The 23,623-nt window shown below is 44.8% G+C and overlaps 1 protein-coding gene across 1 annotated transcript; it reads right to left on the bottom strand.

Moving 5' to 3' along the window:
* Positions 1 to 50: 50 nt before the first annotated feature.
* Positions 51 to 20,016, bottom strand: frem1a (Fras1 related extracellular matrix 1a). The gene is made up of 36 exons (XM_086285639.1): positions 19,630 to 20,016; positions 18,585 to 18,679; positions 18,117 to 18,427; positions 17,482 to 17,678; positions 17,077 to 17,400; positions 16,886 to 16,994; positions 16,536 to 16,667; positions 15,233 to 15,577; positions 14,996 to 15,138; positions 14,386 to 14,582; positions 14,208 to 14,298; positions 13,953 to 14,120; positions 13,657 to 13,865; positions 12,910 to 13,003; positions 12,581 to 12,833; positions 10,843 to 11,046; positions 10,576 to 10,761; positions 10,312 to 10,508; positions 10,027 to 10,231; positions 9,482 to 9,626; positions 9,254 to 9,395; positions 8,659 to 8,854; positions 6,681 to 6,945; positions 5,724 to 6,141; positions 5,276 to 5,477; positions 5,062 to 5,206; positions 4,869 to 4,998; positions 4,558 to 4,630; positions 3,526 to 3,675; positions 3,249 to 3,451; positions 3,088 to 3,135; positions 2,854 to 3,015; positions 1,740 to 1,871; positions 1,520 to 1,635; positions 1,352 to 1,437; positions 51 to 696 (listed from the first exon to the last, which is right to left on the bottom strand). Exons 1-36 carry the CDS (start codon positions 19,870 to 19,872, stop codon positions 494 to 496), a joined length of 6,519 nt encoding a protein of 2,172 aa, XP_086141765.1. The 5' UTR covers positions 19,873 to 20,016; the 3' UTR covers positions 51 to 493.
* Positions 20,017 to 23,623: the final 3,607 nt, after the last annotated feature.

Raw genomic sequence — 23,623 nt, 5'->3', positions numbered from 1 at the left:
AGCAGAGATAATGTTGAAAAGAGAAAAACGACAGCAGCAGCAGCTCGTGACAAACAAAGCCTGTTTTTATTGGTGCAATAACATTAACTCTGTTAATATGTGTTTAATAAAGTCGATAATGCAGCAGCAGCTGGCTGTCACTTATAATTGCACACAAATACAATATCAGCACATTTACATGATTCAGTCTTTTAATAAGGAAAATAAATGAACGGATTCAGCTTCATCTTCCCACGTTTACATACTTATGAACGAAACGCATGAATGTTTAATAACTGTGGTTCAAACAGAGGCTGAGGAGCTGATTAAGGCCCCAAGGACATCTTCACTGTAACACTTGCAACACTTGCACTGTAAATATGAGTCCAACATGAACTGTGTTTGGACACCAAGCTCTCTTTTCACGTGTTAATTGTAAACAGGTTGTGAATTTCTGTCACGCACAGTGGCAGCTCACTGCTGCCGGACCGCGCTGGACTGGACGGTGCTGAACTCAGATTTTAACCGAGCAGACAAAGCGATGACCTCTGCTCGTCTTACACTCCCTGATTTGCCACTTTGCCCTCCTCCAAACCAGAACACACTTTCTGCTTTCTTTCTTTTTTGGCTGAAGAGGCATTTTTCTCCAGTTGGTGTAGCCGACCGGCTCGCCTCCGGCCCACTCCCAGCGTCCTCGGCCCTCCCTGTCGTTCAGACCTGGCGCAACAGAGAAGATGAGCTCGTTACATTCTGCATAAAAAATGCACGGACAGAAACGTGTGGGGCTTTGGCCCTGGGCTATACGGCTCCCTGCAAACACAACATACAGATGTGCAGCGTCGGGTTTAGCTCGGTGGGTGAGCAGCTGCACACGGTGGATCGCTCAGCCCACTGAACTAAACCAGCACCCCGTCTCTGGACGACTAAAGCAGGAGTACCGGGATTGAATCCATGTAAGGATGGAGAGAACAGGCAGGGAGCAAAATCAAAACCTTCTGCCTCAATAAAACGAATCAATACTTTCACTTTGGGGACCAGATGTTAGAAAATAATGTTCTAGCAACGCTGTTGTTATTGAATTCACTTTACTAACTTATTTACATACTATGATTATATTTTTTAAACACATTAGAATTCTTTGCACTGGATACAAAAATGTTTCGTTAAACTTAACGAATGTTCCAGTCAGATGAGGTGGAGGTTGTAGTTACTTTGTGTCCAGTGCACTTTAAACTTTACATATTAAACTAAACTGAAAGTCCATTTTTACACAGTGAGTGATTTTTTATTTAGAATGCATTACAAGCGAATGAGGAGCCGGCACCATTGACACCGTTACATTTACTCACACATGTAAAAACAGGACACCTACCGATCCAGAAAGGCTTCCTTCCACCAAAGTCCCACAGCCAGTCCATGTCAGCTTGAGACGCAACACTGGCCAGTGTTCCTCTAAACCTGCCGTTAGGAAGAAAAAGAAGCGCCTCATGCTCATCGTGTTTGTAATGCACAAAGTGTTTGTGGGAACACACAACTGTACCTTTCCCTGCAGGCCCTGTTTGCTTCACTCCATGTCAGCTTGCGTTCAGTACTGAGGGTGTAGCAATAACCACCATGAAAGGTGGAGCCCTGAGGACACATCTGAGCACTCACCATCTATTCAACAGGAAAGATGATTTTAGATCTGCAGCTTTTCAGTTTCCACGTGTTGTCACAGGTTAATGTGCTTGGCTTGTGTTGGTGTTGTGAAGCTGTAGTACCTGATCAGTTGGTGCCCAGGCTTTCCAGGAGACACCGTTGCAGTGAAAGAGCTCGTTGGTAGCTTGGTGAAAATGAAGGAGGCCTCTAAGTCCTGGCACACAGGGTTTGTGGACGGGGTTGCCAGCTGTAGTCTGTGACCCACAAACATTCACACAGATTATAGTGCTGCTCCACAATAATATGCAACATACTTCACAGTGTGTGGAGCAACAGAAGGTCCAGTATGTGCACTAGCAACAGAGCTACCACCGTGTTGCTAGCACATCATGCTACGCCAAAGGTGCACACATCTGAACGACAAGAACGTAAACTCTACTGTGCTCTACATGACTCAGTGCTGCAGCTTGCCTGGACTTTATAGAGCATATATGTCTGCGTCTGTGACCCAGCATTTTGAGTTTATTTTGGGTTTTTGATTTCTTATCATTGGAATAATGTTACCTTGTTGTGTTATTTTTAGTTTGGGGTTCGTTGAGTTTTAATCTATTTTGTTTCTTCTATGTTTCCTTGTTTTCTTTTCCTGTTTGTGCTTGTGTCTCCCTTGTCTCTTCTCATGTTTCTCTCCAGTCTGTCATGTGTTTCATGACAGACTGTCTGCGTGTTTCATGTTTGTCAAGCTCGTGGTGTCGTCTCTCCAGGTTTCCTTTTTTATTTTGAAAGTCTTGTGTTTCCCTGTTCAGTGTGTTTAGTTTTGCTTCCTGTGTGGCGTCAGGTTTGTGTCAGCTGTGTTTCCCCAGCGTTTCCACTTCCCTCATTACCCTCCTGTGTATTTCACATCGTCTGTCCATCTCGCTTCATGTTACGTCCAGTTTCAGGATGTTTTCAAAGTTGCTTTGCCTTGTTTTGCGTTCGTGTATTCAGCCTAATAAACGACTCGCTCTGTGTTACACTTCTGTGTGTGCTTTCAGGTCCAGCGGCCGTAACAACATGTGAGTGTGAGCAGCTGTTCTCCAGCTGAAGTGCTTGGTGGAGATTGAAGTGTGAATTTGCAGCAGCATGAGCAGATTCTTTCCTTTTCTTTTAAACAGATATACAAGCAAAACAAAACGATTCAGCGTTCCTAAAAGCCGAGCTGATGGAGTTCGAGGGGGAAGAAAACCCGCTGGTACTCACATGTCCCTTCGCCACGCCAGCTTTCTGAGGTTTTAAGATGTTTCTGTGAGGGTGGGACCGATGCTGTTGTGCCCCCCTGCTAACCACCTGGATGTTTGCCTTTCTGCCCTTCCTGGATGGTGAGGTGTCGTCTTCTACTTGCATTTGGATGATGCCGTGATACTGAAATTGAAGAAGCAATAGAAGTGAAAACTTTCAGAAGTCTCATTGGTAGGAGTGGGGAGTGCTACCTACTGTGTAAACGGTGTCTGTTCCATTGTGAAAAACTGATGACGGTGCAATCTGAAAGAAAAACCCAGAGCAGCAGTTTACCCACGCGCCACTGCAGAAAGATTCAACTGCAGCGATTTCATATATAATACATTCAAACAGCAGAGCTTACAGGATGTACTTACTGACTTTGCATTGCCTCTGACTCTGAGTTTCTTTTTGGGGACTCCTGGCCTGGAGATGCTGTCTCCACGGGTCCAGATGATCGAGTCTGTCCCAAGAGGAAGTTTCTCGAGGTGTATGGATCCATGCTGAGGGTACGTGTTGGCCTGAATCTCCTGTCCTCCAAGAACAGGAGCCTCCTGATTCTGGTCTAGCCTGCACTGCCCTGTGGTTTTAGTTCGGGGGTAAGATAAGTCTATCCTCAAATGCCATCATGTGTGGCAAAATAATCATTTTTACCTCCTGCTGAGTCTCTGATGGTGAGCGTAGCTTTGTTGGTGCTGCCAATGACGGTGCTTTCAGGAGAGACCAGCAGCACTTCAAAAGTCTCGTCAGCCTCCTCGAGGTGATCTTGGATAATCTCAGTTTGCCACCTTCGCTTTGACACTCCTACACACAGTGTTTGTGTGTGTGTGTGCGCGCACAGGTCAGCAGTCCATCACAGTGTTTACACAGAGACATTTAATCATTCATTCACAGTAGAAAACGTAACCAGGGACTGAGTGTAAAAGCTGCACTTCCTAAGCTTCCTAAACTGTTTTGTGTGAAGGATTTAGAAACATTGTTACAGACATTTTATTTGTTTTATTGCTCAAAAGGATGAACGCACGATGTTAAAGTGCATCCAGGAAAGAGGAAACATCTGCATTATGCTTTAACACAATCCACAAACTGCGTCACTGTTTTCTTCCTCCAGCACATAAACTGAAATCAGCTGATTGTAGCACAAGTGGAACTAATAAGGGGAACAAACAGGCAGCCAGAGGAACATGAAACTACTGGGAACCGCTTCTCTACGAGGCTTTCATTCAAAACTCTGAGGAGGACCGTTAACACGTCGCACTAAGCTGTTGCTGCAATAATAAGAAATTCAGTCACAACACAATTAGAAGAACGTCATCATCAGGGTGTGTCTGTAGGGACCTGAGGTTTGTCCTTTTCTTTGGACTCATCTTCCACTTCTGTGTTTTCAGTTTTCAGTATTTATATTTCTTGTTTTTCATGTTTGTTTAACTGGTTCTTTTCACGTGACTGGATCCAAGCTCGTCTTTAGACTGTGGGTGAAAGACAGTATATCCGGAGGTAGCCCACACATGCTGCCTCCAGCCACTTATCATCAAACTTCCAGTGTGAAAGACACTGACACAGATCCTCACTGAACTTTAATGACCTTCTTTCATTGCCTGGACTCAAACTCTGCTCCATAAACGGGGACTTTTGGCCTGACCCTGCAGACAGACAGACCTTCTGTCTCTATTATCAAACACATACCTGGATCAAACTGGACGAGTGCAGATGGGTTTGTGAGGAAGTCCTTTCCAGCTGTTGCAGTGACCTCATTTACCTAAATAAAGACACAAGTCGCAGAACCACATGTTCATCAATCTGCATACAAGCTAAATGTCCTGTAGCTGAGTTATCACAAATCTCTTTTCACCTCAGTCATATTTGTGTAGAGCCAGTTCACAACAACAGTCACCTCATAGTGGAAACTATACGTATAACATGTCTTAGTTAACCATTGTTAGAATAAGAGAAATCATAACTACGCCTCAGTTTCAGTAACCAAATGACGTGCAAACCTTGACAGAAATATATGACGATACGGCCAAATTCCCCCGACGAACGATGTCCAGTGAGATCGTTCCCTGCTCCTCACAGGCTGACGTCTCGGTCTGCAGCAGCTCCACCCTGGACCACCTGAACTCGAGTCTGCAAAGAACGAAGTTAATACAGGACAAACTCTGCACTGTTTATTTAAAGTATTGTTCTTACAGGTGACGAGGCCCTGTGTTCCCCAGCAGGTCGGACACTGTGAACTCCAGGCTGTCTGAGACAGACTCCGTGTCCAGACTGATGATGTACACAATAGATCTCTTCTTTAGCTCCATCTGCAAGAAGCGCTGTGGCACAAAACCCCCTGCACAAAGTAAGAAGGATGAGGCTACAGGTTTCTGGTTCAAAGTTAAAGTGTAAACATCGTCCTTACCTGTGGTAATGTTTTCTAGGAAACCAAAGTGTGGTGGACGAACTATGCAGAATATGAGCTCTTCTTCTCTGCTGTTGCTGTCTCGAGCCTTCAGTTCTTGGGATGACAGGAAGATGCCGTATCGGCCATCAGCTAAAGGCTCTGCTTTCCAAAGGGGAAGCACTTTCACAACCTCAGGAGGCGACTTATCCAAAGGCCTGATCTGAAATTACACACAGCTTGATGTTGTACTAGAGATGGCACAGCGTTAGTACATTTCTACTGTGCAGTTTCCATGTCCCTCTCCTTCTGTGCACAGCTTTCAATAATGACCACAAAAGTGGTTTAGCACTGTGTGGATAAAACAGCTAACCAGTGTTTGTTTGCCTTAACTAGTGCACATGTTTCCAACACAATTATGGCACAACCACAGTATCTGTCACAGGTAAAGCCAGCCCTTATAACCTACCTGAAATATGAAGAAAACAGGCTCTCTGTGTAACTGCCCATCCAGCAGGAACCCTCGATTAGTGCTGTCTGAGCCAGTGAAGGAGAATCGGTCTATCTGTGATGGCCCCCCGTCATGTTGATATGCCACCTCCAGCTCCTCTATGTCTCTCTGGGTGAAATTAGAGCCTGTGCTCAGTGGTTCACCAGCTAAAACTAGTCTGCCATACTGTGGAGGCTGTGAAAGGACAAATGTCAGGGTGCTGGGAGGAGTGTCGGGGTCTGACAGAGACAGGTAGTCTGGACCCAGGATAATGGACGATCCCTGGGGCACCGTGAGGACTTTGTTGGAGGACAGAGATGGTAAGATACGATCCACCGTTTCCACCCCGATCTCAAAGCTGCCATTTACGCTAGTTTTACCATTGCTCACAATAAACCTGTCAAAAGAAATGCAAAGGACTGGGTGTTAGGTGTAATGTGATCAAAGTGATGACTACAGTACATCAGTCGCTAATTTACTTTTGAGGTTAGCTTTCACCAGACAGTTTAATTCGATTCAGCTCAAATCAATGTAAGATTATTTATATGGTGCCTAATCACAATAACAGTTCCCTCGGGGAGCTTTATATTGTAACGCCAAGACCCTACAATAATATAGTGAAAGCAGTGGAAACACCAACAATCATATGAGCCCCTATGAGCAAGTGCTTTGGCAACAGTGAGAAGGAAAAACTCCCTTTTAGCAGGAAGAAACCTCCAACAGAACCAGGTTTAAGGGTGGGGGTGGAGGTGACCCATGTGCTGTTTGATTCTCCACCAGTTTGGGTTATTAGTCTAACAACCAATAACTGAGTGAATCCCACTGAAATGGGATCTTGAAAGGTCTGTCTCATTAAGAAAAGCTGCAGGTCAAAGTTAAATACGAAGCATCGTTTGAAAGAGCTTTCCTTGATCTCAGACAGCGTTTCAGACTCACTGGAAAGTTTCTTTGGGCGTGCTGGCTCTGTTATCGTGAACATAAGCCACCAGGTTGGCTGCTATGTCCATCTGGCTGAAGGTAGAAATGATGATGCCAGGATGTTTCATGTACTCTATGTGTCCATGAGCAGGTGGGCTGGTGATGACGTACAGAAGCTCCTCTGGCTGGTCTGTGCCATCTGTGGCCTGCAGCACATGGGTGGTGAGAACGATGCGATCTCCACGGCTGACGTTCGCTGGTTTCACAAAGATGACGATGTTTCCTAAAAAGACAAAGTACACGGTGTGACTTCACTGCAGACACTTCCTCTCTTCAGATTTGCATTTATTACATCAATGACTAAAATATTGTTTTGTTGGACTGAGATTAGGTGGCTGTATGCTATGGGTGTATTAGGTATCGTTGCCGGTCACCAAGACTACATCAAGTACTCTCAGCAGGTTTACTAGACGATATGAATGCAGCATCACTTACAATCCCTGCTGTGACCATCACTGAAACCAACCAGCTGATCTACACCAGCAGCAGAGACCACGGTGATGCTTGGCTGCAAGATGAACAGCAACAAGGAGCAGTGTCCTCCATGGAGACTACAGGCCATCAGCTAAGGTGAAGGTAGCACGGAGGGACGTTAGCCAACTACTAAAAGGTGTGATGAAGAAAGGGGTGCCTAAGAAGCACAGCAAGCTGCCAGCATCGAGACATTGAAGTCTGCCATTTGAAGAGGTATACCAGAGAGATAGAAGGCAGGAGAATGAACCAGCTACACTCCAAGGAAACATCCATCCATGGTATAACCTCAGTGGCAGGGGAGGAAGATGAGAACACCAAGCCTGGAGACAGAGCAATACCGGAAGAGCAAACAGGAGAAGACACAACAGCAATGCTCAGTGGCTAATGGATCTAATAGCAGACCACAGCAACCTTCCTATGCAGGGTCCCGTAACCATCACCGTGGCAGACATCCTATTGGCCGATAACCTGCCTCAGCACCAGGTGGAAGCTCCTGTCAGGCATCATAGCGGCTAAGATGAACAGGCACATGAGTGGGGCACAGAAAGGGGCAAGAATACCTGAGGAGTGAAACCCCTGTTACTGGTAGACTGAGCAGCCTGACCAGCCTGTGCACTGCTGATTTGACTGAAATAAAGTCTATGACTCACACCTGGATCCTGGGATCCCAAAGCTCTACAAGATCAACAGGACCCTCAGAGGCTTCATCAGGAACTCAGTGGGAATGTGAAACCATCAAGTGTTGTACCAGGGAGAAGCTCTGTCCCCACTGCTGTTCTGCACAGGCTATCAACACCTACGCCCTGCCCGTGACCACATACCCTGCTGGCATAATAAGCTGGCCAAAGGAGGAGATGCTGACATATAGACTGTCACAGGTCTGGGTCATTTCGACCCAGCGTTTTCAATTCATTTGTGATTTATTTCTATGGTTCCTGGGTTTGGCTTCCTTGGCCCTCGTGTTTCTCTTTGCCCCCTCTGTCCTGTGTTTGGATCCCAGTGGCTGGACAAAGCTGGACAGAGGCACTAATCACGGCAGCACAAGAACAAGCTCTGAGTACAAGATCCATAGAGGCTGGGGTCCATCACACCAGGCAAGACCCCAGGTGTAGGGTGTGTCCAGCACATAAAGTGTGTGTGTGTGTGTGTGTGTGTGTGTGTGTGTGTGTGTGTGTGTGTGTGTGTGTGTGTGTGTGTGTGTGTGTGTGTGTGTGTGTGTGTGTGTAGTTGACTAGAATATTCCAAGATTCCTGCTATTTTAGAACATTTTTGTTATTTGTTCAAAAGGATTCAGTCTGTGTCTCTCAGATCTTTCCAGTTGTCAGTAGACTTGCTGACTCTTATCTCCCACATCAGTGTTTTAAAATATTATAGTTGGTATGACTTCTGCTTACCGACACTGAGCAGGATGAACGTTCGTCATTGATCAAGAACCTACACAAGTTAAATGAAGCTGCGATACCTTTGTCTAGGTCTTTGATGGAGATCTGGAAGTGCTGTGAGGGTGACTGATTCTCTCCATCCAGCAAATGGAAGACAAAGAAATCCTGACTTTGAGCAGCCCGACGGCCTGTGTTTACATAACGTAGAAGGTTCATGTCGACCATTTCTTGGGTGCAGTTCTTCCCAGCAGCCAGTGTGACCCAGCCCTGATTCTCCTGAGATCAGATGAGACATAGTTAGGAACACAGCAAATTCCTTGGTAAGGGAGTAATGGTCGGTCACCCTTGAGTCTTAAGATGCAGATGTAAAGAAACAACATGGATTAAAGGAAAAGAATAAAAGTGCAAAAACAGAGTTGGCAAGGAGAACAACATCCCAGGTGCCCTTATCCTTGTGATTTACAGCAGTATAATAAGTGCTGCAGACTTTTAACATCACCATCGTTTGTGTCTCAGAGACAAAAGCAGCTCTGTTAAATTAAAACGTGCTGCACATCAGAGGCTCTCGATGTTTAAGTTGCTTCAGACTTATTGTGTATAAATGTAACATTTAATCTCTTCTTCCACCAAACAAACTGATATATTTTATATATAATAAAATGATACTGCACTAACTTTAAGCTGAAGCAGTCCTTGGGTTGGAACACTTTCAAACATGTACATGAGCTCTGAAGGAGGGGTATCACGGTCCTGTGCGAACAGTGACGCGCTGGATATCAGTCTGCTTTCACCTGGATCCACGTCTAGGCCGGCGTTCCTGAAGGACACAAGATGGTACAACGTTCACTTTATTTTGCACAATCGATGCTGCACCGACTTTAAACGGGGAAATGTTGGTCCAACCTGGTAAGCTGGGGCTTCTCGTCGTTCACCTGCAGCACTTTAACCGTCACCTGTTTCAGGACGTGGTGCCGTCCGTCAGTCAGCTGGATGGTGAAACTATCCTCCACACTCTCAGAGTCATCGTGCACGTACACCACACCCACAGCTGTTGGACAGTGACGAGCACGTTGTTTTGACTCAGTTCATTTATTTAAATTATTCATTTTTAATCAAATGTGCACATTAGTGGGGTTTGTATTCGGTAACATGAGTTTATTTAAATATCTTTCATGTAGTTTTAACTTTTGTTCTGATTTAAAGGTTCCAGATTTTCAAGTCTTGGATCTTTTTGTAACTTGGCCTATATTAATATTCCTATTTACTCTCCACTCATCGCTGCATCAAGGCAAACTAATAAAACTGTTATTGTTTGTTTGAATGCACAACAGAAGACAACATGTTGATGTGCAGCTGGTTAGATATGGCTTGTTTGGATCATCTGTAGTAATTTAAAACATTTGTAAACTATTTCAGTCATAACTGAAGCTTTAACATGTAAACAATACCATTTATAAGATCCTCCACAGTAAAGGCAACCACAGGAAGCTGACGCTGGGCCTCTCGTTTCTCTCGCTCTCCACTGCTGTGGGCGACGATGCTGCCGTGTCGAGGGGGTGTGGCCACGCTAAAGAGCAACACGTTCTTGGGGATGTCCAGATCCGTCGCATGCAAGACAGACGAGTCTAGCCGCTTCATTTGTCCTTCGTGTACCTTTACATAAACGGACGTAATGACCATATTCAACGAACAGTCATGAGTACTATGATCAATAAGAGTTGATAAAAACTTACCGTGATGTTGTGAGCCACCAGCTCTGGCACTTCATCATTTGTGGGGTTTATAATGATGTAGAAAGAGACGTGGGCGGAGCTGTGTTTGCCGTCTGATACACTGAGCATCAGGTGGTCAGCTGTTGGCTCCACCCTCTGATGTCTGGACTGCACATAGTTGACATGACCCTCAGTGATGTCCTTGTATGAAAAAGAAGCTGAGAGAAAGAGGTTGAAATAAACATCAAATATTGACTCTGTGGTCACGTACAGCGAGATGCTCACCTGTGCTCACTCCTGTGTTGCTTTTCTCAAATCCAGGACTGGGGAGGACATTTTCAATGTAGCCAAACTGAGGTGGGGAGGTCAGGCTGATGACCAGCTCGTCCAGCACTGTGTCCACGTCGGAGGCTTTCAGGTGAGCCGCAGTAATGGGGGCCGTCCCACCTTCATTCACTTTAAAGATGTCTGCTACAAACAAGCAAACAGGGCGTCGATATCAACAAAGTACATTTTGCTTTTTCCCCGAGTGACTAAAGGTGAGACGCTCACGTGTTTCTAGCGTAGGTGGTTGGCTGTCAACAGGAAACACGGTGATCTGCAGGTCGTACACGGGTAGCGTCTGCCTCAGGTGAGCGGTGCTGCTGGTCCTGACAGGACTCCCTCCACTGCAGCATAAAGCCAGCGTCTCCGTCTCTCCGTCAGAAATGACAAAGGTGACGGTGTCATGGCGAGGAGGGAGTCCGATCTCTACTTCTAAAACCACAAACGTGATAAGAACCTTTAGAGAAGCAGCTGCGTCTCTGTCACACCTCAGTAACATTTATATCATGTGAACTGATAATTTGACAGCTTGGTGGGAGACCACAGACGGGAATCAGTCGAGGGTGACGCAGTATTTTCTGCTTCCACTGAGACTCTTTGGATTATTCTTTGTTAGTGATAGTTTCTGGTTTCCTGTTCTGTGTCCACGTCTCAGTCTGCATGCTTCCTGTTTATTGTAATAGCCCCTGATGTGAGCAGACCTGGGGATGCCACCCAGAGTTTTTACATTATTCATGTTGATTTTGATATTACTGATCTTTTCTGGCCTTTTGGTTTCTGCTTTCTGCTGTATCCCCTTGTCAAGTCCGCGTCTCCGTTATGTTTCCTGTTTTACTTTCTGTGTCTCAGGTTATTGTATCAGGTTTTGCTTCCCCTGTCTCGTTAGCCCTGATTTGCTGTGTATTTAAGCCCTGTGTTTTCCTCAGTGTTGTGATGTCCACACTGTGTGTTCTGTCTGCTTAGTTTGTTTGTGTTCTCAGTTTTGCCACTTTGAGCCGTGTCTGTCTTTGCCGTAAAGAATACAAAGAACCGGATTTAATACTAACAATAAATCTAAGTTTACTTTCCGCCTCTGAGTGTCTGCACGTTGGGTCCTCCTCACCACCATCATCTGCATAATATCCTTCTGAGAAAGGAAAAAGTCTCTTTCAGGTGAACTTTTTTGTGATTTCTGCCTCTTTGGAGGCCACGTGAAACATCATTGTTTTAGCAGGTAGCTCACATAGGTCAAAAGACACAGACAGGGAACATAAACTAACAGTCTGGGTCTCAGGAGGATGTCGTCAAAAGATTTTGAAAATCTGAAGAAATTTGTGATCCAAAGACGAGACCAAAACCAGCTCTGATCAATGCTGAAACAAACATGACAAAGAAGAGCTCTGGACTGTCCTCGACATGAGAACAACAAGAGTTCAGCACCGGGTCTCCAGACGTGCATCAACTGCTGCTACAAGGAAAGATTCATTTCTTTCATTGAATTAAATACATTTCTCATATTTTCAATGTGTTTCATATATTTGAAATAAATGTGTGTTTGTCTGATTTACATATCATTGCAATATTTTACTTGTGTCTTATTCAGCGTCCCGGCTTTTGTCGGGGCCTTACATCATTATGACAGTGTTTGAGAGGCAGGTGAACCGGATGACACGAGGTGACATGTGTGCTACTGAAATTTCCAGACTGTGAGTACCGATGGCTGACAGGCACATCCTGAGGTTACATGTTTGTTACCCATGACTGTGGTTTCTAAAAGGAGCAGAATGAGACCAGGTCATATCCAATCACAGAAAACGTTGATGTTACCAAGCGTTCAATGAGAGAAACTGGTCTTAAAATATGCTTCTAAGACCATCAGTCACATGAAATTCCTGATGTTACTGTTACCATCCATCCAACAGCATCAGCCATCACACTAATGACTTGCATATATCTATAATAGGTATACGACTCTCTCTGTTTGCACCTGTGTGTTTATATGTGACGATCCCTGCAGTGATGTCTGCCTGGATGAAGCGATCCACCGCTGCACCTTCTCTCAGCACCACACCGTGATGCGGCTGCTGCACAATTAGGAAGGACAGGCTGCTGTTGTCGCTGTCTCTATCAGTGGCATAGATGTACTCTGCGGTGAGGACTACTTCCTGCCCCTCTGCACAGCTGAGACCTGCTTTCAAACCTGCACCGACTACTGGGACCTCATCATTGATGGGCTTCACCTGGAAATGGACAAAGAGGGTGAAGCAAGTGCAAATTCTCTGTTTTCTGTTGGATGTTGGGCATTTCTTTAATTACCATCACTTGCAAGACAAAAATGACTGAGCTGGTCCCATCTGTTGCAGTGAATTCAATGTTGTCCTGTGTAGTTTCTGAGCTGTCATGACTGTACCTACATGACAGATGAACACAGATATGACATGGATGTGTCATCTTAACATGGAATCAGATGTTTAAAGTAATCACCTACAGAGAGGGTGAAGAGGACGGTGACTGAGGAAGAACAACAGTAAAAACAGAAGCGAAGACAATTTAAGATCCTAAAAATGAACCAATGAGTCAACAGCAAGTACAAATACTGCTATTATACAATAAGCCTGGTTTGTATTGATTGTGTTTGTTGAGGAAATGATGGAACATTTCATTAATCATGCAGAGTCCTGAGCACCAGCACCTTAAAAGGACACCTTGTGCTCACAGAGGCTCCTGTTGTCACTATCCAGCAGCAGCTACACCAGGTTACTTTAGATGCTTCTATGGTAGCAAGATAAAATTGGAAACTCCAGATACTGGGATGCTGCATGGATGCTCCATTAAGACAAGCACATGACTGCATGATCCTGAGAAAGGAATAAACAGTTTCTGCAAAAGCTGGCAGTGCAAATGAAAAACTGCAGACAGAGGTGATCGGCTGTAAAAGAAGATTATATGTGCAAGATCCAGAACGCAGTGTAGGAAGACGTAATCCCAATCGTTCCTATACATGCAAGAGACATGCAAAGCATTTTAAATCGTCAGCGGCAAACAGAACTAAGATCGTCTGACCGAACGTTGTGGCTTTGCAGATCTTGCAGAGTGAAGCTTTGCCCTGGTTTCATCAGGAGGCCACTGAGATGCAGAGTCCCATGCTGGGGTTCCCTCTGCAGCTCCACCCGCAGAGCTTCTTCTGAAGAGTCTTCATCCGACAGCAGCAAGTGTTCAGGGCCAAGCCTGCACTCCCCTCCCTCATCTACGGTCAGAGGCTTGGAAACAACCTGAAGGAGAATGTAATCACGTTTATTTTATGCATTCACATTGCTGCATGTGATAAAAGATACGAATGTGATCATTTTCTTTTCCACCTGAGGCGGCTGGTTGTCCACCGGCTCTACAGTGATGTTAAAGCAGATCCCAGTGACTGTTTTACCTCGATGGTTGGTTACAGAGAGAACAAACTGGATTTGCTGGGGGTGCGGGCCGATGTCCATGATAGGAGGCATGTAGGCTACTTTCATGAAGTTTACTGCATGCTGAAAACAGGAAGGAACCAGAGTTTTGAGCCAGACCACATATGTGCAACATTACAACATCTACCTGACTAAGAAATAAAGGTTTACCTGAGTGAAGACCCTCAGCATTGGCGCGTTGGCGTCTTTGGTAAATTTGGGTATGCTGTCGACCAGAAACAGCCTCCCCGCGTCCGGATTGCTGCTCAGTAAGACGACAACACAAAGACAGCAAAAATTCAGACCGAACATTTCCCCACAGCAGGTTTGTGAAGCTGAGGCGACTCACCTGTGGGGACGAGCGTAAAAAGGTGGAGTAGTCACAGTAAACGTGAGCTCTCTGTCAGCTGACTGCTGGTCTACAAAGTGGAGCTGCTGCCGTGTGATGTGGACTACGTCCGTTTCTTTGAGCACAAGACTCCGACTGGAACCTGGAACCTCTTTAGGAGGTTTGTTGGGAACCGGCTCCACGTGCACCATCACCACCTCCAAACAAACAAGCAAATAAACAACAAAGAATCTGACGAGATAGGTTATGTATGCGCCCCATGTGCTGCCAGTGCACGTTGTGTGGGGCACTCTGGGCTGTGTTCCTGGACATCATGTGAAATCAAAGACAAAGGGAAGAGTTTCAGCTTCTTTTTTCATGAACTTTACAAGGAAACGAGATTTCACTGTGTTCACCTGTTTAGCCAAGAGCCGTTTAAAAACGTATCCATAGATGTGAAGCTCTCTGCTGCTACATTTAAAGGTTAGCTTAAGAATGAGGAGTATTTAGTATTTGGGGAATACAGATAAATGTGACTGAGCTGTGTCAGAGCAGCCTGGTGCTTCGCTCAATAGTACATCCTCATCCAAACTAAATTACAGTATCTTTATGGTGAGACAGTGCTACACACCTGAGCCTCTGATAGGTTGGGTGGGTCATGGAAATCAGACAGTACCACCTCAAACCAATCATCGGACACCTCATGTCCAAGATGACGATAGTAAACCTTTGACTGAGACAGGTCCTTCTGCAAAAAGTGGCTGACAGGGTAACCTGGATTAAAACCAGTACGTACGATACGACGTGGTTAGAACACAAAGAGACGCTCGGTACGATACAAGTATAAACACATGATTAATTTTCCGACCTGTTTTCCCTGGTCCAGGAATTTTCATAACCTCTCCTGACTGAGGGGGGCGGGTAATGTTAAAGAGGATGTAGTCATCACTGGAGTCCATGTCAGAGGCCTGAAGGATGGAGCCTCTCAGCAGAGCTGTGTGGCCCTCAGGGACCTCCAGCAGCATGTTGGTGATAAGAAAAGGAGGCGTGTCATCCTTGGGGAGGATCTTGATGGGGAACTTGTGCCGGGTCTGATGATGACCGTCAGTGATGCGAAAGATTATGAAGTCTTTGGTGGAGTCACTGTCGTCATGGTGATAGCAGACCACTCCCCCTTTTATGTCATTGACAGTAAACATGAAGCCCTTTCCACCTGGAATCATATCAAACAATTACAGTCAAACAGATACAGATACAGGCAGCATCCGAACCAAGACGTCAGTGCAAATATGACCAAATGGTGACGTGTGAAACTGTGCACGGGACAGATCCCACTGTGGGGGTCAAACCACTGGCTGGGTGATAACACTGTTCCCACAGACAGCTCCAGACAGACTAAGCAAGAAATGCAACAATATAATTTCATTTTTTCAACAAAATGGACAAAAAGATGACATCAAACAATTTTTGAACACCAACTTTCTCCGGCTTAAGTGATGGAGGAGCTCAAAGGCTCATATGAAATGTGAACAGGTCTCTCATTTAGATTCAGCTGCGACTACACAATGACACCATTCGTTTATTAGCATTGCAACACTTTCTGTCATGGAAATAAGTCTGTTTCTGATCGTCTGCAGAGGAATGGTTTATTTGAAGAGTTTCAGTCAGGTTTCAGAGCTCAGCACAGAAACAGCTTTAGTGAAGGTTACAAATGACCTTCTTATGGCCTCTGACGGTGGACTCATCTCTGTGCTTGTCCTGCTAGACCTCAGTGCAGCGTTCGATACTGTCGACCATAATATCCTATTAGAGCGATTAGAACATGCTGTAGGTATTACAGGTACTGCACTGCAGCTGTTTTTCACAATCTGTGTGTTTATACAAATCTCTGTATTTAATTGTTAGTTATTATTAATCTCTGGCTCTCTTCCACAGCGTGTCTTTGTCCCGTCTTCCTCACCTCAGCCCCAACCCGTCGCAGCAGATGGCCCCGCCCCTCCCCGAGCCTGGTTCTTCCTGTTTTTCCCTCCCACTGGTATCAAAACGTTTGTTCATGGTTGAGTTTTCTCTGTTTTCTCTCTATTATTGTAGGGTCTTTATCTTACAGTGTAAAGCTCCTTGAGGTGACTGTTGTTGTGATTTGGCGCCATATAAATAAATTGTGTTAGCACCTCTGACTGTTAGCCGTCCATGCTGCAGGCCGTCCACAGTTATGATACGAACGGCATCCAGGTTGTCGTTGTCCACAATCTGAAGCTGTTCCCACGTTATTGGACGAGACTGACCCTCTAACAGGCTGAGACCTACAAACCAAAGTGTTAATGGTTAAAATTCACGTAACTGGTCATTCTGGAGGACACCAGCAGCACCAAAGATGGAAAGATGAAATGTCTTTCTATATGTTTACAGCAAATTACAAACATCACTTTGTTTTCTTGAACACCAAAACAATAACCTGTCAGTCTATATTTTTAGTTCTAACCAACCAGAATGCTCAGGTCATGTGACAGTGATGACGTACCCATGTTCCAGGACACCCTGGGAGCGTTTGTGTCTGCAGTCCTTACAGACATGTGAACAGTAAGTGGTGGGCTCTTCTCAAAATAAAAGTCATGAACTTCAAACTCCACCTGTAATTAAACAGAAGCTTTACACACCAGGACACAAAGACATAATGCATGAAAAAAGAACAGTAAAGCTGGATGTGCTGACCTCATAATTCCTGCGTTGGTTATGAGAGAAGTTAGCAGGCTGATATCCAATGAGCATGTCATTGAGATCAAGCCACGTGAAGGAGGAGACTGGGCGAGTGTGGTCAGACAGATGTGTGATAAAGCCGTCCTGAGGAGGTGTCGTGATGTTAAACACTAAAAGCTGTTTGGGAGTTTCTTCGTCGTCAGCATCCAGTGTAGCAGTGGACAGCGGAGTAAGGATGAACTGATCGACTTCCAGAACAAACGTGGACATGTAGGCTGGTGTAGGAGGCTGGTTGGGCATTGCACCAGTGATCTGCACTGGGATCCAGGCTTGTTCAGACTTAAAACACACCAGGAGAAGAATTTTGTATCAAATGTGTAATTCATGGAAACTTAAAGTACATATAAAGTGTATAATTACCTGATATATGCTGCCACTCCTGGTGTCCTTCAGATCCAGTCTGACTGCAATGTAATCCACATGTGGAGATGGAGGGTCTGTATGTTGATACCTCAGCCCCATCACCAGGAAGTCCTCACAGGAAACTTTGGTGAGCTTCACCAGCTTCAGACCCTTCAGGCAGTCTTCAGATCGACACGTTGCTCTGGCTTTGTTGTCTACATGATGACACGGCACGTAACCATGACCAAACCATAACATCACCATCTGGATTTTGGTTATATTCAGTGTGACACCTCAAGTAACTGCCATGCCAAAGGTAAATATAATGAAAATATTGTTATTGCGTGACGGTGCTCCAAATTGGTATATCTAAAACTGATTTGACATCACAGTCAAGATGACTTTGCATTTACATAATTCAGTGTGTTCGACATTCTGTGAGCTTCAGTCACACCAACATCTGATCAGGTCATCCTGGAGTCCAGGTCAATGTTCACTTCATGTTTTAGATGTATTCACAAGAACATGAAGGCTGGGCGTCCATGAAATGCCTCGTGCACTGCTAGCTGCTCTCAGTGAAGCATAAAAATGACTTTTCCTTGTTATTTTATTTTGATTTTAGGATCTAATATTCAACCAGTGTCATGGATTACCCAGCTGCTGACGCAAATGGATGAAAGTCTCCGGCTCATCCCCTCTCCTTGTGGCTTTCTCTGGTTCCCCTGTGACCAGCTGACCGTGGGTTGGCAGATGGGTGTCGTGACTATTCAGATGGATGCTACAATCCAAGCTTGACCTGCTTTCATAGTGGAAGGAGACCACATTTCCATCCACAGCATTCGAGAGGCTGTAGAACTCGGGAACCTCCAGGGATTTTGGCCCCAACCTAATGATGGTGCACTCAGGTTCCATAATTTCTACATGGATGGCAAAGACCTCCATGTATGTCTCTGTCTCTGTGAATCTGATGTCAAAGAAAAACAGACCTTCACAGATAAATAACAAACTGTGTCCCAGTAAAGAGTCTTGTAAAAAGGAAATGATTCAGAAATGTTTTTCTTCATGTGTGAAATATACAGTCTCTTTAAAAGCCTGCATGAAGGACTTCAGCAGATGTTTACCTGTACAGGCGAAGCTTGACAGTGTCTTCTGTCAACAATGGGCAGCCGTTGTGGACGTACTTTACTTCATCAGCCAGATAATCACAATCAAACACCTGTGAGGTGAAAATCACCAAGCACAACGAGTCAAAGCCATCGTCACTGAACAAACATGTTTCATCATACAGCTCAAGTTTTTCACAGTAAGTTTATTTGCAGCATTTTTGGCTCTTTTCAGAAATGTTTCCTGGGTGCTGCTTTAGCTCAGCGTCACGGCGACTACATGTCACATGTCTGAGCTGCAGATCACTGCTGTGGGTCTTCCCCCTCTACTTCCCCACAGTGTCCTGTCTAACTTTACACTATTCAACAAAGGCAAAAGAGTATATATCTCTAATTAAACAGAAAATAAATAGAAACGTGGGTTTTCTAAGACCTGACCTATAACTGGACATTTGCAGTGTAAGAAAACCACACTGAGCGGTTGGAGGTGAAATTTGTCTGAGATCAACAGAGATCAGCCTCTGGTAGTCTGAACAACACCTGAATAACATCAAAACACTGTCCATTCAGTTTTTTCTCTTCTATACTTTGGCAACCAGGAAAGATTTATTTTTTCAATAGGAACAATATGGCAATGCTATATTATTATTGTTTATTTATTTACTTTATTTTAAATTATTACAAATTGGACAATCACAGAGAAAGGGAGGAAGAGAAACAGAGGGGACAGTAAGAGAACACTGAGAAAACCTGTTGGATCACCTGTTAAAAGAAGAACAAAGAGAACAACACAGAGATGAGAGCAACAACCTGCACAGGTGTAAGTAACAGTAAATACTAAATATTGAATGTTATTGAGCAGCACACAACACGGACAGCGCACGATGTGCTTTAAGTAGCTGCTCCGTCACTCATCATGTCATAATTACTGTTTTATACAATTAAAAGAAATACTAATGGATCAAATCCACTTTTGACGTGAAATACTACAACTGGGTGTTCAGTGGTCAATAAGAAGTTTAGTGTGAAACATGACGTCCAATAACAGCTTTGCTTTTATTACCTGAGGCACCAGTTTTCCTACTCGCTGAGTTATGGGCTCATTCACTACCACCTCCAACTTGCACGAATCCTTCTGATGGGGAATGTGGAACTGCAAGTCCTCCACATGAAGGTAGGCCGATTGGCCTCGTTTCACTTTTAACCCCTTGTTGACTTTTACAAGGGAACCATGCAATGCACAGGTTATTTCAACCAAAAGCAGAGGAAGGCACATCCAGGCCAGGAGTCGAACAGCTGAACCCATTGCTGTCAGTCACAAGCCAACGTCTCGAGGATCCTTCAGGCCTGCAGCAAACAAGAGCACGATCACCTTCAGGAAAACGCTTCAGTTCAACTCTTCAGCCAATGAAAGGATCCCTGCTGGACTTTACTCTGGCTGCATGCTGATTCAGCTTCCTGGCTTTGAGCTTGTGCCAGGCGGGAGGATGAGTCAGGAACTGCAAAGGAAGTGAAAAGATTTCAGTTCAAAGCATTTCATACATGAAGAGTGTCAGTATGACCCCTGACCTCTGTGACACCATCAGAGTGTAGGTGGGATGGTAATGGGAAATAAAGTGAACAGGATATGATGACACTCATGATGCTGTGAGCATATAATGGCTAGCTAGTCACCAAAATATTTGCAGTCTCCAGCGAGTTGCTTCAAGACAGTTTGATTCCCAAACCAGGCATCAGCCACTGATGATGGAAACGTTTGCCTTTATGTGTTATCAGTGCTGTTCCTGGGGACTCTGGTCCCAGACGCCTCCAGAGCATCAAGCTCTTTCAGTGAGGATCTTTCTGATGATCATCCACACCCCATGAGGCCAGATGTTCCCAGGAGCTCCAGACCAGAGTGATTAATGGTTCATTTACATTTCTTCTGTTTCTGAATGACTGCACCAACAGTTGTCACCTTTCCAACAAGATCTACAACCCTGACATCCTTTGACCAGTCTTTGGTCAGGTCCATGGTGGTGGAGAGGCTGGGGGGGAAAACACCATCATTCTGTGGACAGATGTGCTTTCTCCAGCTGCTGGGTGGACATCAGGAGTATCTGTAATGGAGCCAATCACAGCCTGCAAATCATTGGAACTTTTATATGACGTGTTTTTGGATTTGTGGGTGATGTTCTCTCCATTAAAACTAAAGATGCAAATGAGTGATTGTTCATTTCTTTCTAATTTATAAAGGGTTCAAATAATCATTTCCCCCAAGCTGCTGGTCACACATCCTGAATAAGACTGCGAGAAAGACCCCCCACCCACCCAGTGTGTTGCACTGAGTAATTATGTGCTCTACAAATGAAAACGATTGGAAACATGATGCTGATATAAACTTACACTATTGGGTCTAAATGAACATGTCAAACCAAACAAGCAGCTCCAAATGAAACAGGTGTAATAGAAGCTTTCACCTTGGACATGTTTCAGTATGAATGTTATCTCTGTCACTCCTTTGTAGCTCCATCAGTGGCACCAGAAACAAAGAGCATGAAGCTGGAGTAAACACACCGGCGCTTTCTGAAACCAGCGACACAAAGCTGTTTGTGGTTTTGGTAATTATAAGTGAGGGAACAGCAACGAGACAGCTCCAGACATGTTTGGGACACATACGCCTGCTCCTGCCAAACTTCTTTAGGACAGCTCCAGTGGGAAAGGCTTCATTAACCCAACTGCTAAATAAATTCCTACAGGATGCTTTAAACGTTTTCACATGCTGCCCACTTCAGCTTACACAGACCGTCTCATTTCTGGAGCCGTTACTTTTCCACAGTAATCAAAACAGCTTAGTCCTGTCTGACTGTCGATCAGGCTGAGGATGCAGATCAGAGCTGTTCAGTATCTGAAAGCTGATCTCAACCCTCCACATTCTTTCAGCGTGTTCCTCAGGTAGGACAGCTGTCCCAGACCTCACACATGAAGCACCTTATAATCACCCTCTGTGCAGAGAACATGCTGCAGCTTGTCCCGCATGTGTGGGAGCTGTGTGGGAAAACTGGATTTCCACTGGTCAGAGCTTTAGTGTGTCTCAAGAAAGCTTTTCTGATTGTTCATCCTCAACCTCTCGATGTAGTACTACGCATTTAAGTGAAAAAGCTCCCCAAAGTGCGCTGGTCCAGGTAAAAATGAAACATTTGTTTTGCAAAAGCGTGTGAAGTTACAGTGTGTGCTTTCTGTCCTCCTGTGTAAATATGCTCCATGTACAGTCAGCATAGATTTCCAATGATGCTGATCAGATGTATAACAACACAGAGCAGTTGAGTAAATGATGGTCCTTTATTCTGAAACTTCAGTGAAACCCAAGTATCCTCCTGAGCCTGCTGGAGGTTTCTTCCTGTTCAAAGGGAGTTTTTCCTTCCCACTGTCGCCAAAGGTCTTGCTCACAGGGGATCACATGATTGTTGGCTTTTCTCTGTATGTATTATTACCTTACAATATAAAGCACCTTGAGGCGACTGTGTTGTGACGTGGCGCTGTGTAAATAAAGTTAAATTGATTGTTATTAGAGATGCAGTGCGCCCCTCTGTCATTCCTGGCTGTCGGTCAGAGATCTTCTCTCTGTGGTTTTATTCACCACACTGATGTAATGAATTCCTCTCATAACGATTTATAATCTGGTGCACACAATAACTATTGATGAGCTTCACAAACTGACTGACATGCTTTGAGCTCCCAGTTTTCATTTAGTTTGAACAATGCTTTGCAGAGTATATAACAGCTGTTGTTCAGAACTTTTGTTTATTTTTAAAAGATGTATTTGTTGGCTGCAGTCGTGCGATCAGACTTCCTCAGACACAGCTCAGGTCAAAGGTGCTGGAGTGGAAAAATGCTGCTGTGCTCCAAATGTTTTTCAAAACGACGACAGCCGCTACAAGATGTGTTTGCATGTCAAGTACACAGCTGTAAATATGCAGCACACATCTGTACCTGCAGACAGATACTGTGTGTTCGGGTACAGTAGCTAATGGAGCGTGATGACAGCAGTTTGCTCTGTGTGGATGCACAGAGTCTCTATAATGAAACTACAGAACCAGCCTGGACAGAGTCTGGACACGGACCTTATCCAACACCTTTGGACAGCCAGAGCTCATCACTCAGCATCAGTGTTGTGGATGAGATGGAGCGGACAAACAAAGCATGGCAGGTCAGATAACTGTCCAGGACTACATGGCACTGCATGATGCTGATGTCTGTGTGTCGAACTCTCACAGAGCTGGATGTCTCTGTGCCTGATGTGCATCAGTGTGGAGGCAGGAGTCCTGGGAAAGGTCCAAATGTTACGCTGCCTGCAGCACTTTGGGTTGATCCTCTTCCTGTTTTGGCTCTTGTGTTACAGTCCTTACACAATACATCAGCAAGACATGTTCTGTCTGCTGTCCACTCCTGAACCACAGGCTGTGGTGATCCTGTGGGATGCTGGTGGGGGACACACAACAAGCTGACATGTGGTGCGTCTCCGATAAGGTCATAAAATATTCTTAAGGTCAAACAGCATTTCATAATCCCTCCCTTAAATAAGATGAGGACCTCCCTCGTTTCTTTTCCAAGCCCAGCACACAACGCTGATGTGTAACTGCTCCATTCCTTCGTCTCATCATCTCATCGACATAATGACGGGACCTTCAGCAGCCAGCGCTTTTAAAGCCACGAGGGGAAAAAGGTAACGCTGTTGAAATCACAGGCTGCTAACATTTCACTGCTATTGAGTAGAGTACAGCAAAATGTCCAAGAGACTGCATATAAGTGAAGGAAGAAAGAGGAGCTCAGAGTGATGAATCTGTGCACAGCTGAACATCATGCAGGACACAGCACGACCATGTTTTGTTGTCTGAAGCTCATCATCCTCCTTAAATGCACAGTTAGTAATAATTACAAGTTTTAATAAGTTTTATATGGAGCACATATCCTGCTGTATTCAAGCTCAGTGCAGTCCTCAGATTTAAGGTGAATGTCAGCACAATAGCATGCACACATGAAGACAGATGTATGAAGCTAAAAAACACACAAGAACA

This window comes from Aulonocara sp. 'chitande type north' Nkhata Bay, linkage group LG3 (assembly GCF_057382095.1).
Source record: "Aulonocara sp. 'chitande type north' Nkhata Bay isolate Kocher_YH1m ecotype deep benthic linkage group LG3, A_spYH_male_GT1.1, whole genome shotgun sequence".
Taxonomy (NCBI): Eukaryota; Metazoa; Chordata; class Actinopteri; order Cichliformes; family Cichlidae; genus Aulonocara; species Aulonocara sp. 'chitande type north' Nkhata Bay.
The sequence above is the reverse complement of the archived record's forward strand: the minus strand, read 5'-3'. Positions and strand labels throughout refer to the sequence as shown.